We start from the raw sequence: 18799 nt of genomic DNA on the forward strand, positions 1-18799 counted from the left end.
ATCCTGTTCTGTGCTCCCAGAGTACCCTGTACATTACCAAGGTACCCACCACTCTGCGTGGAGTCACTGTTTTTATTACTAGATTGAAAGCATTTTGAGGATGAGTATTATTTTAGGGATCATGTCTTGTTTCATTTGTTTATACATCTAGAATGTATACACGAATACTGTTTGTTGAGGGGTGAATGAATGAAATTTTTGCTTCCAATGTTACAGTTCCACCACAGGCTATTCCTTAGTGGAATCCACGGGACCTTTAATGGAGCAAACAGTGAGGCTCTCAATGAACAACCGCTTCTCTGTTGATCTCTAGTCCCATATACCCCTACCAGGTAGCAGCCTGGGTTTCCCACGGCCCCCTCTCCTCTTACAGCTAGTGTCCTAAGCACAGAGAAGGAACCGAGGGGAAAGGATACAAAGTGGGGCAGAATTTCTAGCCTACCCGTTCTCCTGTGTCGATGGTTTTGACTCTGGTTGGACTGAGAGCCTGTTATTCCACAGGGAACCAGCTGCCTCATTTCCAGGAGATTATAGAGGCTAGCAAAGAGTGATTTTACTTTTTTTTTTTTTTTTTTGAAGAGCCACGTGTCAGCTCCCTGGATAGCTCAGGATGTCCAGCCCCAAAGGAGCTAGTTCGGGAATTTACCTGAACTCATGGGGGCATTGAAACTGGCCTAGGGGAGACAGACGTAAAATCCAGCCTCTCCATTATAGAGGAGAGGAGGCCAACAGCCAGGTATTGCTGGGAACCCTTGGAGGGTGGAGGCAAAGGCAAAGGTTCCCAGGCTGTGCCCCATTGATTAGGGCTGCTTAGTGAGCTTGGCTGCTTTCCGGAAATGGATGTTCTGAAGGAGAGAGCACAGCCCCTCATGCAGCCCCCGGGCCTCAGGACTGGAGATTAATTGCCATCGGGGATTACTCATCCTGTAAGTTAAATGTATTTCATTTCATCGAGTATCGGCTCCAGAGCTTGTTATCATGGCTCAGCAAGACCATCTGCAGCCAGGTGTTTCCTCACAAGGGGAGATGAAGGAGTGGGCTTGTTGGTGGGATGTGGAGGGAAGAATGGCCGGTGGAACTTTGAAAGGAAATCTCGCTCTTACTTTCCCCCTCTCTTCCTAGCAGATGTTTTTATCAAGTTCTGGCTTTCTGAAGAATGCATTATTCTCCTCAGAAGACCCCAAGCAGAGACGAAGGTCAGGGAGGAGTTGGTGGGTGGATGGGGGGTGTGGAATGACCCAGGGCTCTTGCATGCAGCAACCTAAGTGTTGACAATGGTTTTGAACCCCTTCTCTACCCTATTTTTTGTTTGTTTGGTGTGTGTGTGGGTGAGGTGGGGTGGAGAGAGAAAAGAGCAAGGAAAGTAGGGAAGGGAGAGTATTTGGCACTTATAGACCGCGTAGGCATCTCTCTTTCTCATGTTCATTTGTTTGTAGGGTCCAGTTCAGTCGCACCCTTTCTTTTCCAGTCCCCAAGCTTTACTCACATTTTGGCAGAAAGTTTGAGTCACCCTGCCATGTAAAGACCCATGACCAGACGAGACGTTGGCTAAAACATGAGATGTTAGGGTAAAAGAACGTGCAAAGGCTAGTGGAAGAAGGAAGTTCTCAATGCCAACAAGGTCTAGTGATCAGTTGCAGAAAGGAAGTCTTTTGTAACTATGTGTTATTCTCTTCCTCAATTTAATATATCTCTGTATCTGCCTCTCTATTTGTCTAATCTACCTACAACCTGTTATTTGTATTCATCAGTTCCTCCTCTCTCCTTCATCCCTGCCATGTCTCCCCGCCCCCGCCCCTTATCCAATATGAAGTGGTTAATCGTAGAAGTTGGTATATAAGTCATTGGCTATCAAAGGAAGATTGCATCTGGACTAGGAGTAAATGTTCCCAGAGCTCAAGTCACACGTGGAATACTGTGTCTTTCTTTTTAGGGGGCAGATGAGTGTGTAAGAGACAGTTGCATCACCTTAGGGATAAAATGATGTTGTTACTCTCCTCTTGGGGGAAGTTGTAATCTGGAGTAAGAAGGGTGGACTGTGCTCACTTATTTTCAGCTCAGTATCCTCACCACCTTGTCTAAGGTCTCCTTTGCAGGACAGAGAGGAAGCTGGGAATTGCATTTCTTTCAATTCCCTTTCTTTCAGGGTTCTGGCTAGAGCTTGTCCATAAGACGTTCTCACATGAGATAGGAAAGATGGAAAAAAGGGAAAGTCATTCTCCGGACCATTGCTGGCAGGTGTGGGGGTAGCTGGGGCTCCCCAGTGAGCTCTTAAGAACCCCCTGCCTCACTGCTGGAGCCTGAGACAGTGGCAGCCTCCCAGAGACCCAAGAATTTCTTTTTTTTTTTTTTTTTAATTTTTTTTTCAACTTTTTTTTATTTATTTATTTTTGGGACAGAGAGACAGAGCATGAACGGGGGAGGGGCAGAGAGAGAGAGAGACACAGAATCGGAAACAGGCTCCAGGCTCCGAGCCATCAGCCCAGAGCCTGACGCGGGGCTCCAACTCACGGACCGCGAGATCGTGACCTGGCTGAAGTCGGACGCTTAACCGACTGCGCCACCCAGGCGCCCCGAGACCCAAGAATTTCAGCAGTTACCTGCTATGGCTCCCCTACCCGTTTTTCTTCCTGCTCTTAAAAAGTTTGTGCGAGACTGATTTCTACGTGAAATCCTTAGCTTTGTGTTCAGATGTTCTTATATATTCCAGGAATGCACGGGGAAGTGCTTGTTGTTTTCCCCGATGAACGCCTGTGGCAGGTCTCAGTGTCCTGGCACGGGGGCCAGGGGTGAGCATTTGTCTCTCACACCACCCGACGGCCCCTGGCTTCCATCGGGCTTGAGCTTTTCAGCACTTTGCCCAGCACTGTTTGCTGTGGTGAGTTCTGTCCAAGTGCTGAGGCAGACACGGCTAGTGGGAGAACAGGAGTGCTCTGCACTGTCTCACCACAGCTACTGTGTGGGCCTCGTGACAAGAGAAGGGTCAGCCCGGAGTCCCCTGCTGTTGAGCTGGAGGTTGTCAGGTGGGTGACCTTGTCTGGAAGGACCAGAATCTTGACAGAGGGAGCCCAGAGTCTGCCAGGCCAGGTGCCCTACGAGGGGGCCCCCGTGGTGACTCTAGAAGCCTCCCTTCAGGTAGGGACCTTGCTTCTGTGGCGGGTGCCCGGCCTTGGCCACACTGGATTCAAACATGGATGTCTGGCTGAGTGTATGTGCAGGAAACTCGGGCACTGAGTGAGGGCTCTGTGGAAGCGGTCAAGAGCATGAACTCTGGAGTCTGACGGTTGGCACCAGAATTCTGCTCCACAACTTACCAGCTGTGTGACCTCGGGCAAGTTTCGACACCTTTGGCCCTTAGTTTTCTCATCAGTACCATGGGAATACTGTATTAATAAGATCTACCCCCTTGGGATGTTAATCCACGTAAAGTACTTGGAACAGTATCTGGCTCATCGTAAGTGTTAGGTGAGAATAAGCCATGATGATGATGATACCATGGAAAGACAAGTTAGTGACATAATGGAACAAGAGGGCAAAAGGGGAAGACATTCTGAGGGTATTTTCTAGTCCACGCTGCTGGGGATTCACGCTTGTCTCCTACGGAGAGCAGGGTGGCTTCAAGTGGAAGCTAAGAGGGGGGTTCTTCACTAAACTCTGGGAGACAGTCGGGCCAGTGTTTGTGCTCTGACAGAAGGGGGGTAAGTAGAGGCAGTCTCTTCCTTGGCAGAGAACACAGCCCAGCAGGGCAGCATGAATTGGCAGAAAGGTGCCAGTGCCTGGCAGGGGACATGTGCTTGGGACCTGACTGGGCCTTCTCTGGGCTGCATGCCAGACCCCCTCCAGATCCCCTAAAATAGCTGAGGGGGGTACCTCACAAGACGGGGAAGGGCCCATTTTAGTGGAAGGTGTGAGAGTCTTAAGAGCTGGGTTATATTTAGATCGGAAACCAGCCCCTTGAGTGGAAAATAACCAACGGCTCTGGCAACAGACCGACCTGGTTCGAATTCCACTTCTACCGCTTACTAAACTGTAAACATTTGGCAAGCAGGGGCCATCTTGTTCATTGCGGAGTACATATGTGGAAGGAGTCAGTAGATGTGTGAGTGAATGGAGTATCCTGGCACCTTAGTTTCCACATCTGTAAGATGGAGAGAGTGTAGTGATCGCTGAGTTGATCCAAGGATTACATTAGACAATGCCCACAGGTACCCAAAGTTCCTAATGGATACTACGTTCCTTCTGTTTTATAGTGAATATTCAGTATCTTGCTTAAAATAGGAACACAATACACTTCTTGCCTCCAACGTATTAATGCTGCTTTAGTGCTATAAATGGGGAGTCCATTCTGTACTTGTCATAGATTAGGTCCTTTAAGAGAAGAGACCGTACTGCTTACAGGCATTTTCCCAATTTGATCATTGCTTTTCGATGGTCATTTATGACTCAATACTTTCTGACAAACATCAAAATATAGCCAGCTATTGGTGAGCTGGGTGAGTACTACTGAATTTTAGGAGAGTAAAACATCACAGATAGGTTACTAAAGACTTGAAACATGTTATGATCTGACTTGGAAAAGCTATCATATAGGAAAATATATTGTTGGGGACCCAACAACTCATAATATGTAAACACCACCCGTTAGGCCGTTTCTTTCCATGCACGTTCAAAGTGCTTTCTGACCGATTCTGTTCAGACAAGCTTGGTTGGAATCATGGACTGGTTACTTGCTTTTGTGCCCATGGAGGGCCTCAAAAAAATGGCCGAATCATCAACAGGAAAGGGTCTGTTTGATGTCTGGTCCTGTTTTTTCATCTAGACTCTTCCCAGTCAACCCTCCACGTCGTGCCACTGGAAACCAAGCACCTAACCTTATTAAATCTGGCCTTAAGTTTCACATCATCAAATCAACTTGCTCTAGCTTACAGGTGGCTCCGTTCCTCTCCTGTGTTGCAGAGTGCATGCATCTTGTTGCCGTTCTTCTCCTCAGAATCAGAATAATCTTTGGTTAGCTTCTGAGGGTTGATGGTCTATTCTGAATGATTGAAATTGCTTGCTATTTAACTGTCAGGATGGGTATGATGGACTTAATTTTTTTGAAGGAGAGCCAGCAAGCATCAAATGTACTTGCTGATGTCAAATATGCCTTAATAAGACTTGAGTTTGTCTCACTGCCTACTTACTGAATCAAAGTGTTTATTCTTACATCTACTTGCTAAGACGTGGTGTATTGTTAAGAGCAAAATCACTCCTTAGAAAGTTTTGTTTCTGACACTCTTCAATTCTGTTTCAAGATCAGAGAAGCCTTCCTGCCGTGCAGAAAATGCTATCTATTGATGTGGGGTAAATTTTCTTTAAGAACAAGTCAAGGCTACTTAATATGAGCAGAGCGACTCAATGGCTTGAATAACAAAACATATCAAAATGTGAATCACTACTGTCAGATGCAGGCTTTTAACAACTTTAATTGATATAATTAGTATGCAATATGTCTTACAACAAATGTAGGTACAATGACATCAAATATCAAAGAAGTTGCACATCTTTCCATCTTTTAAGTGATGTTGGCTAACTCACCCCAAGAAAGCAAGCTGGCATGGGTCTTCTGGTTAGCACTATTACCAGTATCAACTAATGCCTTAAAATCAAAGTTGAAATGGTACATTCATTTGCCAACAGGAGGTTAAAGGCAAAGAAGGTGAATCAGTGAATCAACGTGCAAATCAACACGGCCCAGTTGCAAAATTCATTTCCCACCCGTGAGGGTTTGAACCATGCACCCTTGCAAGCAAGACGAAGGACAAACAGATGACTTCAAACCAGAATCAACTCTGTAAAGAACCCAGAACAACTTCAGGGCGGTGAAGGCCAGAGGTCTACCGCTGTTAGTGCTCAGGTATCTATACTGTGTTACCCTAACCTCCTGGATCCTAACTCAGTAGTCCGGGAGACCTATGTCCTGGGACATCTTTTCATTTGGAGACAGAAACCATTCTGGTCCCGGGCACAGCTAACCCTGCAGTCAGTCAGCAGCACGGGGGGTAGCTCATAGCTATGACAGCTGCCCGACGTGGCTACCATAACAGCTGTCGCTTGATAGATGTAAGTGAAAATAACACACCAGTACCACAACAAACAAGAAACTGAAACTGAGATCCCTTATATATATCTGCGTTAATACTTTAAATGTCCATAAATATCTTTTCTCCAGAAACTGAAAACACTAGACATCGTTTCATTAATCCTCACAACACGTTTGTGAGGTAGTGTGGGGTGAGGTCAATGTGAAAGCAACACCCTCATTTAAGAAATGAAGACAGACATCCAGGGAGGGCAAGAGACTTCACTGGGGCCAGGAGAAAAGAAGACAAAGTTGGATCCCACTGTTCATCATTTGCAATCTGTGGTTTCGAAGAGGCTGCTTGCCTCCCTCCTGCTCTGACATTCTATCGCTTTATTGACCTAGTCCTATTCCTGGAAGGAATATGGTTGCTTTAGATCTGCTGAAGCTATTTCCCTTGGGTAGATCTGAACAGACTCTCTGATGTCTAGGCGTCAATTATCAGCATGTATTTCAGGGGTGTGTGTGTGTGTGTGTGTGTGTGTGTTAAGCAACCTATGTTGAATACAGTTGTTCAAATTCTTTGGCCAACTCAGAAAAAAAATGCACTTGGCAAAATAAGGTTCAACCTATGGTAGTTTACACTGACATAACACGGAGTGTTAGAGTTTTTATGGGAAGCTGTCACCTTGCTGAACAGATCTTCCTGAGGTCCAGATCTCTCCCTTTGCCATAAGGATTTGGAAAGTAACAGGAGCCAACAAACCCACCAATCGCTCTTGAACAACAGAAGACTTTGGTTAGGACAGATGTTACTGAGTCCGTGGTTCATAACTGGTCAGCATTTCCTGGGAAGAGGTTGGTCCCTCTGACCCAGCATAATGACTGACCCAGTATTTATCCAGAAGAGCACCGCTTTGAAGGTGTTTCATGGACATTTTGTCAAAATGTTTGTGGCTGAGGGAGAAAATAAAAGGGATATCCTGTTTTTACTGAATTGTCCTTTGCTAAACTGAGAGCCTCTAGGCTTTATAAAGGGCATGAGAGTAGGGAAGAGAGACAACTATTCAGGCCCATCACGGCCAGAGGGGGCACCACTGGTCATCCCTGGCCATTTTTCTGAGAATGTCCACTTTTTTTTTTTTTTTAAATCAGAGATATCAGAATTCTTGGCACTCTACTTCTCATTACCTAGTCCTATTGTAGAATATCTCTGGGGGTTGCTCATTCTCCTTTGATATGGAAGGAATTTAAGAATAATTTCTTCGCAGGGGCGTCTGTGTGGCTCAGTCGGTTGAGCATCCAACTTCGGCTCAGGTCATGATCTCACGGTTCGTGAGTTTGAGCCCCGCATCGGGCTCTGTGCTGACAGCTCAGAGCCTGGATCCTGCTTCGAGTTCTGTGTCTCTGCCCTTCACGTGCTCACGCTCTGTCTCTCTCTCTCTCTCTCAAAAATGAAATAAACATTAAATTGTTAATAAGAAGAATAATTTCTTTGCAGAGTGTGGGATGGCAGGCTGTGGAAAGTGGAACCCTCCTGGCAACTGTGAACAGCGTGGCAACAATGGTTTTCATGTCAGTACTTGCTGGACCACAGCGAGTGACAGGTTGACCTGAGGGTCAAGTTTCTGGAAACCAAACAGAGCCATGGCAGCAGGTCCAGGTTTAGAAAGAAAAACTGATCCCATTTCAAGTTCTTTAAAACACTGTGGGACAACAGAACACATTCTGAAACAGGGCCCAATTTATGTTTCCCAAACCATGGAAGTTTCCCACTCCAATCAGGACATGAGATGCCATTTGCTAACATCAGGTGTTACAGGAGGATAGAGTTTGAGCCATGAAATAAAGCTATCTAGAGAACACACAGAAATACACAGCCAGCCACGCATGCCAAAACAACCCATAAGCCAACAAACTAAATACTTTTTAGATAACAATTTAACAAATTGTTTCATTTAATTAAAAAGAAAAAATACTACTACTCTGGCAGTGTCCTGTTTTGTTAAAGATGGGCATTTTAGTAACTCATGGTTTCTCAAACTCCGTACTATTGACATTTGGGGCCAGATGATTCTTTGTTGCGGTGGGCTAGCCCGTGCCCTGTAGGTTGTTTAGCAGATCTGTGGCCTCTACCTACTAGGAACACCAAGTTGTGACACTCAAAAATGTCACAAGACATTTTTAAATGTTTCCTGGGGGATGCAAAATTGTCTGCCGGTTGAGAACCCCTGCAATAAATGGATATCTGCAAACATGATCGGTTCCTTCTCAAAATTCAAGTTCTAGGGTCTTAAGACTGTATACCTAAGAGTGCTCATTAATTAAAGGGCAGAATTAGTGAGGTAAGTGTATGGGAAGAATGCACGGATTACTCATGGTGTCTGTTTCCTATGGAATTGCCTCCCTGAACAACTGCATATAGACTAATGCCTTTACCCTTAAAAAAAAGAAGTTTACAGCCATTATCCAACAGACCGGAAGGCAGTGGACCAGCTGTTTCATGGGTATAAAGCCAGGATTCCAGACGCCCCTCCAAGCAGTGGATGACACTGTTAGTTATTGAGGGCCGATTCCTAGTTTCCTTAACGCGGCACTCAGTGCTTGTCTGCTCCCAGCCTGCCCTCCCAGCCTCCCCCACTGCCCCACCGCACGCTCACTCGCACACACGCTCCCCCTTTCTCTCCGATAACTAAACTCATGTCACAGCCCTCTCCCACGGAGAGCCTGGGGGCCGCGATCCCAGCCGCAGCCGACTAGAATGAGCATCCTTAGCAGAGATGGGTGGCCTGGAGGGGAGAACAGATAGAGGGCACGCTGAGCTCTAACAGCAACATGCTACTGTCCTTCGGCTTGCTGGCCTCCTCCAGGTCACCTTCTAGTTTCCTCTTCCATTAATGAGGCAGTGAAGAAGCCGGGATCCAGCTTGTAGAGCCAAGCAGGCATCCTGTCAGCTACAACTAGGTAAAAACAGATTAAAAAGGAATCCGAGCAGCCCCTGCTTCCTCACCTGTGGGGTGAAATCCTCCCAGTACTCATTTCCTTGCCCCTCACTGAGATTTAATAGAATTTCCTAAATAAAAGTATAAGAAACGCCACAAACAAAAAGTCCCTCCCAAAGTAACCCCCCCCCCCCCGACACAAAACAACTCAATCCCTGGCCCTCCATCCCTCTTCCAGTGGATCCTGTGGTGGGTCCAGAAGCCTCTACCACGGTGGTCTGGCCTGTGGCTCCGGCTCCAGGCTGGCCCATTTTGGCTGCAGATAAGCCTCCACTCACCTTAAAACAAAGATTCTTTTTGTACCAGAAAGGGGAAGTTACAGCAGCCAGAGGAGAGGGAGGAAAACAAAACAACCAAACCAACAAAACAGGGCTTAAGATTGCCGCGCGATGCGCATCAGGTACTTGTATTAATTCTACTGGGAAAGCACTTATAAATAAAGAACAGTTATTTCTCATCCCAGCCACGTTCCTTCGTTAGGAGTCGTCGTACAGAGGGTTGTTGTAGTTTCCCCAGGATCCGTAGTCGTGATCATCCAGAAGCCTTCCGTAGGAGGAATGCCTGGTGGGAGGAGGAGAGGGCTGTGGTTATTTGGAGAAGTTGGCCGTCTGGGGCTAGCCGACGGCGGCCCGACAGCCTGAACAGGGGAGGCCTCCAGGGCCCTCACGAGGGGGACAGGATGCTTGCACCCACCAGCTGTGGAAGCCTCAGTCCACAAAGCCCTGGAAGTTACCACCTGGGAACTGCTCACCTGGGAACCCAGCTGGCATCTTCCACTGAGACCAGCTGGGTCCTTGTCCCTCTCCTTGACCTCCAGTGCTAGAGAAGGAGGGGGACCCATTCCTATGGCTACTTAATAAGAAGTAATGGCAAAGGGAATGTTGCATTCGGGCATTTCACTTAAGTCCTGGACTCAGTTTCCCCGGAAATAATAATAACACCACTGTTCCTCTCTCCACCCCTCCTGACCAGCATATAGTGTTTTACAATCTACAAAATGCTTCTGTGTTCCATTAGTACTTGAGGGTCCTCAAAATAAGGCCAGGGACCAGGTATTGCTTATTTTTCTGCTGGGGAAAATTTCTCCCTCAGAGCTGTTGACTGACGTGCACAAAGTCACCCAACTGAGCTATGAATCAGATTCCTACCTCCTGGATCCCGAGCTCTGAGCTCAGCTTCCCAGAGTCCGATTAGCACCCCTCAGTTCAATGGCAATATGCGCTTAACAGGCTTTGATGGGTCATTCTGGGAACCTGTCTCACAATCAATATTATTTCTACAAGAAACTGAAATTAGATAGTGATCACTCCTCTGTTTAAAACCTCAGAGTGGCAGGGCGCCTGTGTGGCTAAATTGGTTAAGCTTCCAACTTTGGCTCAAGTCATGATCTTGAGGTTCACGAGTTCGAGCCCCGCATCAGGCTGTCTGCTGTCTGTTGTTGGCACAGAGCCTGCTTTGGATCCTCTGTCTCCCTCTCTCTCTGCCTCACTCTGTCCCTCCTCAGCTTGTGCTCTCAAACAAAAATAAACATTTAAAAAACAAAAAACCAACAACCTTGGAGTGGGTCCTCATCTCATAGAGTAAAAGCCAAAGTTATTACAACAGTGTTCAAAGCCCTTCGGGATCTGTCCCATTACTTTTCTGACCACATCAGCTACTACTCCAGTCCTTCTCGCTCTTTCTGCTCCAACCATGCCTCCCTGCTCCTTCCCATCATGTCTGGCACCCTCTTGCCTCAGGGCCTCTGCATGTACCATTCCCTCAGCTTGGAACAGCTGTCCTCCAGGTGTCCACACAGTTCATTCCTTCATCTCTATCAAGTCTTTGCACAAATGTCACCTTTCCAGTGAGGTCTTCCTTAAGAGCTCTATTTAACTTGCAATTCCCACCCCCCCAGCACCCCTGGCTTGATTTTCTCATAGGACTCATCACCTTCTCACACACTATATAATTTACTTGTTTATTTTGTTATTGCCGCCTCCCTTGACGAAACTGTAAATACGGATGATTTGCCTACTTTGTTTGTTCTTAGCACCGTCTCCAAAGCCTCGAAGAATATCCAGCACATAATAAGTCCTTAATAACTGTTTGTGGAAGAAACAGTGATTGGAAATAAACTACATCCTGAAAAGCCAATCTGTTCCCAAGACAGAAGCTTCCCAGGGAGGATTATCATCATTTTACGGCTAAAACTAATGTCAGGACTGGGAGAACAGCACAAAATGAAACATAGAGTGGTTCTGAGGTTCATGCTAGTGTGTGAATTATCACACCTGGCCACTGGAAATCATGTCTGCTATATACAGGACACACAAATGTGGCCCCCCCACCTCCCACCCCCCAATTTTTTTCTCGGCTCAATGTGAAAACTGAACAAAATGAAAATACAATCTGAAAGGCACAGAAAGCGTGCATTACAATTACATCTCTGGCTACCATAATTGCTGTTGCTCTTCTATATGGTGTTTACATATACCAGGGATTTGAAAAGAGAAGATCTGTTGCAAAGAGCCAGGCCCTTGCTGAATTTGTTTTGAGATTCTTAGACCTCAAAATTCTGAGAGCTGGCTCAGCTCACCCAGCCGATGCACCTGGAAATTTGAGAATGTTCCACCATGTGCTTTGGTTTCCCCTAACGACCCACACTCATTTCTGTAGGTGTGAGAAGGAAAGAGACCAGAAATAACACACCGTTGGATCTGATGGACGGGGATTAAGGGAGGCCAGTTTTGGTAAACATGGTCACAGGCCATGCATTGCCAACACCTCCCCCACACTTAACACCTCCAGCCTCAAACAAATCCTTCAATGGGACGGTTGAGAAATGGAAGCTATAGAATGAACTAGTAAAAACCTCAGGATTATAGGACTGGAGCTCAGCCTAGATTTCAGCATGACTTACTGTTGCACGCCTGGCCAACATCTACCTAATAAACTTGCTCTGATATTGATAGGGTACTCCTGCCTCACCTTTGTATGGTAATATAACGTCTCGCAGCATTTTACATCTACCATATAATTTTATTCCCATAAAGTATCAGTTGGGTCAATAGATGCATGTCCTTGAATATGTTTTTAAACATATGAATATGTTTATTCATCTATAAAATGGAGAAACTTAAAATGTGTTCGAGCTGGTGGGAGGACTAAATGAGGTAATGCATATAAAAGGCCTGGCACATAGTAAATGCACAGTAAATGTTGGCCAGTATCGCTGTTTAATTTTTATTATAATGAAACTTACACAAGCACACAGCAAATAGTGGAAAAGGGCACTGAGTGAAAAGCAAGCCTCCTTCCCACCAAGAACTCCTGAAACTACACTCCAGGCATAGTTAAAAAACCCGTTTCTGATATTATTGTTATTTGAATTAAAAAAAAAAAATATTGTGCTGGAGTGGGGCCAGAGGATTAAAACTCTCTCGGTCATCAGGTTTTACTGCTTATCGTTATTTTCAGGCAAGACTATTTGATCAGAGCCTCCCTGAATCTGCTGTTTTATAAGAGACATTCATGACATCAATACTAGGAAAATAAAAGCAAAAGACAGATCTTTACTTTCATTTTTCTTTGCTTTCTCATTTGAACGAACAGGGAGTTGAATAAATTACCAATAAATGAGGAAAGTGAAGCAAGAGATAGAGATAAGCCATAAGTGGGAATGTACTGAACTTGTAGCTTGTTTTAATATATTAACAAGGCTAAACAAGAAGAATTGGGTGTGCTGGGATCCCAGCCAGGTTTGGATAAAGACAAACACATTTGTGTGTGTGTGTGTGAGAGAGAGAGAGACAGAGAGAGAGAGAGAGAGAGGAGAGAGAGAGGGGTAAGAGGAGAACAATGACCCTTTTAAACTATCTCTCTAGGTCAGAACTTCTTAGATCATGCACGTTTTAGATGGAAATCGGGAGGCTTCAGATCGGTACTCGTGGTGTCTAAGAGGTGAAAACAATCTCACTTTCAAGATTAGGAAGATGAGGCTTAAGAAACCTATGTGACTCTGTCCACGTGATTTAATGGTAGAGCTGGTATTGAAACCTGGTCTCCTGGCCCTGTTCTGCAACATCGCTTCACCTAATTTCACTCCGAATAGCAGTCTGTACGAATGTCACCGCTGTCAGGTCGAGGCGGTTATCTTTACTCAACTTCATGAAGACTGGTACCATTCAACATAGCTGCATTTTCTAACCGCTGTGCCTTGGCTCCCTTAGATGGTAAACCTCTTGGGGGCAGCCTACGTCTTACCTTCCTTTGAATTTTCTGGACATCTAGTATGTTGCTCTTACTGTGGTGGCTCTTTCATAAATATTTGATGACGAGTGCTTACATCAGGTACAGATAAATAGTATATATGGAGTTTGTTTGGTCGATACCAGCAGGGATTAGTCTGGCCCGTGGCAATTCATCGTGCAGTGTAACCGCGGCAAACTGAAAATATTATTAAAGAATACAAAGGATCAAAGCCATCACTTTGACCTTAATTGTAGGGAGAGGAAAGAGAAGTATAGCTAAATTTCTCTCATGCAGTGATGTGGCTTCAAAGCACCCAGCACCGTGCTCACAGGCCCTGTGAATCAACGGCACTCTGCTGTCAGTGCCCTTCTGCGGTACCGTATGGTTTAGGGAGCTAACAGCAGAACCCGGGGAGGACAAAACAGGGAGTGATTTATGTTAAGCCCTGGCTTCGTGGCTTCCTTCTCAAATGGCTTGGCTCTAACAGGAAGCAGCCCTTCCTACTCCCCTCCTCCCTAACTGCTGATGCCTTGTGACAACTGGTACCTGTGGTGGTGACGTTTGTGGTTTGAGGCCTTTTCCACAACTGCAAAATGGTACCTATTTTAAGACCACCGTAGCATCAGTACTTAACGGAACTCCATTGTCTTTGAAAATGAATGAGGTGTTTTACTTGTGCTGAAACAAACTTATTTTAGATCTACCCTATGACCCAGCAATAGCACTGCTAGGAATTTACCCAAGGGATACAGGAGTACTGATGCATAGGGGCACTTGCACCCCAATGTTTATAGAAGCACTTTCAACAAAAGTCAAATTATAGAAAGCCTAAATGTCCATCAACTGATGAATGGAAAAATAAATTGTGGGTTATATACACAATGGAGTACTATGTGGCAATGAGAAAGAATGAAATATGGCCTTTTGTAGCAACGTGGATGGAACTGGAGAGTGTTATGCTAAGTGAAAGAAGTCATACAGAGAAAGACAGATACTGTATGTTTTCACTCTTATGTGGATCCTGAGAAACTTAACAGAAGACTGTGGAAGAGGGGAAGGAAAAAAAAGAGGGAGGGAGGCAAACCATAACAGACTCTTAAAAACTGAGAACAAACTGAGGGTTGATGGGGGGTAGGAGGGAGGGGTGGGTGGGTGATGGGTATTGAGGAGGGCACCTGTTGGGATGAGCACTGGGTGCCGCATGGAAACCAATTTGACAATAAATTTCATATTAAAAAAAAAGGAAAGAAAACACCTTCCCCTTTGTAAGAATCAACCCCAGTTCTCAGTGAAGGCTCCAGCTTTGCTTATTGTGACACCTCCCAAAGTTCTCACCTCTTTAGTCGAGGAGTGAGTCTTGCCATTCAATTGTTAGCTCTTATTATGTGCTAAGAAGAAGAGATGTAAAGATGAAAAAGATATGGCTTAGTGCTGGGAAAACACAGCCTTAACCTGCAGCTCATTAGTCATTGGTAATTAAGCCTTCAGACTCTTATCATCCATTTGCAAAGCCAGTTCGGTGCAGCTGCCACTGTCTCCTTATTCGGTTGGTGGCTTTCTCTGATTGTCATCTCCCTGGCTGGCTCCTTTCATTTCAGTAGTCACTGAAACCTTACGATCTATTAGGCCCGATTCTGGAGCTGGGAGAACGGCCACGATCCATGTCCTAAGGGACTTTACGATCTCCTGGAGGCCGACACAATAAATAAGACATGAAAAATAATAGGACGAATGGTAATATGTGCAACAGAAGGCAACAAAGCAATGAAGGGGAATGAGGAGTTCCAAACGTGAGGTGGGGACTGTAACCACGAATATGGTTGGTGATCAGAAAAGGTCTCACTAAAATGACATTTGAAAGTACAGGTAAACCAGGTGTGGGATGGGCCATGTGAAGGCCCGCCAGGAACTGCACAGGCAGAGAGAACAGGAGTGCAGAGGCTCTGAGGAAGGAGCAAACAACACATCTGTGTGGTAGCTACTGAACTACGATTGTTTCAAAATAAATTATTTATTGGAATGATTTTGGATTTATAGAAAAAATGCAAGGATGGTACAAAGAATTCACATATGGCCCCCACCCAGCTTCCCTTGATATTGACCTCTTATTTAGCCATGGTGCATTTGTTGAAACTAGGGAATTAGCATTGTCAGCTATAGTTTTGGAGCCGAGAAAAACTGTGACTCTTAGGGGTAGATTTATTTGCCCACAGTTCCTGAAGCAAGTTAGTGGCAGAATGAGTATTCTAATTTAGGAATCAGTTTCTGCCTTTCTACTAAAATCCCAATAATGGAAACATTCCAAACATTGATTTCCAAGGTGTTCTTCCCATGGTCTGGGTTTCTTTTAAAGAGCAGCTGTTTTAAATTTATCTTTAAGTAATGACCTCTACTGGGGCGCATGGGTGGCTCAGTCAGTTGAGTGTTCAACTCTGGTCATGATCTCAGAGTAGGGGGATCCAGCCCCACATCGGGCTCCACACTGAGCGTGGAACCCACTTGGGATTCTCTCTCTCTCTCTCTCTCTCTCTCTCTCTGCCCCCACCACTTGCACGTGCTCTCTCTAAGATAAATTTTCTTTAAAAAATAACCTTTACTTTGAAGGAGTAGATGAAATTTATTTTTTATTTTAAAATTATCTGCCAGTATCATACTGGCAGGCTCTCATCACTTGTTTATTTGTAAACAAGTTCAGAGTCAGGAGGTCACTACCGAAAGTGTATGGTTTAATAGATTCCCAGAGCTTCCCCTCCTCTAAATTTAGTTTCCCTTTATTTGGAATAAATGAACACTGCCCACTGCACCCTAAACTTTCCTACCCAGAATTATTCACTCAGCCAGGAACTGTTTATAAAACAATTATTACATGTCAAGTACTGCCAGGGGCTTTCTATCCTTCTAGTGGAGGAGCCCGACCAAGAATACAACGATTCCAGGACAGGGAACGGAGTGGTACAAAGGAGAGGTGTGCAGCTAGGAACTCACCCTGGAGAGGGTGGGAGGGAGGCTTCCCAGAGAGGGTCTCTTTTGAGATAGACAACCTGGAATTAGGCAGATAAAAAAGAGGTGAGCCAAACACCTGTGACCGAGGGATCAACTTGTCCAAAGTAGCCAAGACATGAACCAGCGGGGGCACTGTATCTAGAATGTGTGTGTCTGGTGTGTTGGGAGATGGGGGTAGATCAGGGTCACTCAAAGTATGGTTCTCACACCCAGCGGCACTGGCCTCACCTGTGAGCTGCCACACGGAATCAGAACCTATGGGGACCAGCCCCAGGAAACCACGGTGGTGTTTTTTGTTTTTGTTTTGGGGGGCAATGTCTTGAAATTTATTTATTCTAAAGACCCATGAATAACAGATATAGGAACGGGGACAATGGTCACAAGGAAGACACTTGAAGAAGAAAAAGCGATGAAACGATTATATAAATGAGTTCAGATAGAAATACAAATTTTTCCAATCATAAACATTTTTATAGATTGGTAATTTCTTTTCTTTTTTTTTTAAGTTTATTTGTTTTGAGAGAAAGAGAGATAAAGAGAGACAGCAAGCATGAGTGGGGGAGGGACAGAGAGAGGAGAGAGAGAATCCCAAGCAGGCTCCGCACTGTAAGTGTGGAGCCTGACATGGGGCTCGATCCCATGAACCATGAGATCATGACCTGAGCCAAAATCAAGAGTCAGACACTTAACTGACTGAGCCACACAGGCGCCCCTAGATTGGTATTTTCTAATCCTACATGTTTTCTCAGATTGGTATTAGCCTATAGGTGGATTAAATTGGTTGCTAAGCTTAAATATGCTGATTTGGAACATGACAATGAGCTGCCTAATGTCCATTAAAGCCTTTTTTCCCGTTTAGCAGACAGAAAAGGAGTGCCTAACTTTGCTTAGATAAGCCATGGACACATCCTGGGGATAAAATACAGGGTACTAAATTAATTTTCATTTTCATTTAAGACCCATTTCCTTCATGAAGAGTCTGTCTAGTATCAGCTCTGAACATCTTCCCTTTTTTTGAACTTCTGTCAAATAAGGTTGAACATTACTAAACTGGGTTTAGGGGAACATTTAGGAGGTGTTGCTAACATTGCCAGGCGATCACATGAAAAGGAACCGTGTTTTTAATTACCCCCCCCCCCCATTGATTCTTATGCACATTAAAGTCTCAGAACCACCGAAGTACAGAATCAAGTCAGTCAGACAGACTTGCATGCCAAAAGCTGATCCGAAAAAAGTCAGCTCGCAAGTAACAGATTCTAGAAGACCTTAGACTTTATGGCTGGGCCCTACTCTTCAAACCTACCAACATCCAAAAGGAATCCCGTTGTATAAAATGTGGTCACTGAAAGACTTCAAGCAAGACAGGTGACTTCTAAGAGAATGCCCTGTCGTGTCTCTAAATCAAGATCACATTTATTTTTGTGACGGGAACAGCCCCTGTTGTCCGTGTGGGTTACCCACACCTAATTATAGCAGCATCCACATTGCTGGCGATAGCAGATACGGTCTCCTGCACAGGGGATTATCTCGTGGCAGAACAGCTTTGAGCCAATTTAAACACAGCAAACCCGACTTACCTCGTTCTTCAATCATCACTAATTAAAACCACCCTTCTGCAAGAGGCAGGCAGGGCTCTTGCTTCCTTTTAAAGTTGCAAACAGGCCCTGAGATCAAGAGTGCTCAGAGATGGTTTCTGTTTATGAACATGTAACGTGGATGCAACCGCACGGGCATTTAGAAGAAGCACAACTGAAACCGCCAAGTGGAACACGGAAGTCCGTACATCGGCGTGTAATTGGAAAACGGAGCTGCTGTGTCATCTTCCCCCCTCTCCTCTCCCCTCTCCTTTGAATCTCTGCCTACCCAACGGGACTGTTGGCCGCTACCGTTCTACCGAGCACCTAAGTAGTAAGCGCTGCGTTAACAACCATTACAGTGACAGGACGTCGTCCTTCCATCGTGCTCACCTTGAACCCGGTGCTGAAGGTTTCTCTCTGGTACAATTTAACCCTCATACCAATTCCGAGCTAGGTATTAGGTATTAGTAGTAGTTAGGTAGTTGTATTACCTAACCTGAGTTAGGTATTAGTACTATAATACTGATATAAATATAACTATATACAGTTATAGAACACAAAACTGATCACAAAGTGCATAATACATTTGCCCTAGAGCACATGTTCTTAACCACCCTGCTGCACGGTCTTTGCAGGTGCCGTACGTTCATCACTCCATTTCATCTTCAAAAGAACCTTGAAAGGAGGGTGTTATCCACTCGATGTTTGCAGATGAAGAAATTCAGGATCAGGGAGGTTATCATTTGTCCAAGGCCACTTAAATAGTAAGTAAAAGGGTCAGTGCTGAACTTGACCGCAAAGCCCACGTTCCTCCCTCCGCACGATGCCACTGCAAGCTAAAATGCGGGGTCGGTAATAGAGAAGAGCCCTGGAAGGTTCAGGGCAGCTCATTTTTACGTCTCTTCCAAAAGTGGCTTAGATTA

At 45.2% G+C, this 18799-nt stretch overlaps 1 protein-coding gene across 1 annotated transcript in view; it reads right to left on the bottom strand.

The window, feature by feature from the left end:
• Window positions 1-5445: 5445 nt before the first annotated feature.
• Window positions 5446-18799, bottom strand: part of PARM1 (prostate androgen-regulated mucin-like protein 1) — a 110662-nt gene continuing 97308 nt past the window's right edge. Inside the window, exon 4 of the mRNA XM_058722275.1 lies at window positions 5446-9624. Coding sequence (XP_058578258.1) covers window positions 9540-9624 — 85 coding nt within the window. The 3' untranslated portion in view covers window positions 5446-9539. The remainder of the gene's footprint in view (window positions 9625-18799) is intronic.

The sequence above is a fragment of the Neofelis nebulosa genome, chromosome 3, assembly GCF_028018385.1.
Source record: "Neofelis nebulosa isolate mNeoNeb1 chromosome 3, mNeoNeb1.pri, whole genome shotgun sequence".
NCBI classification, from domain to species: Eukaryota; Metazoa; Chordata; class Mammalia; order Carnivora; family Felidae; genus Neofelis; species Neofelis nebulosa.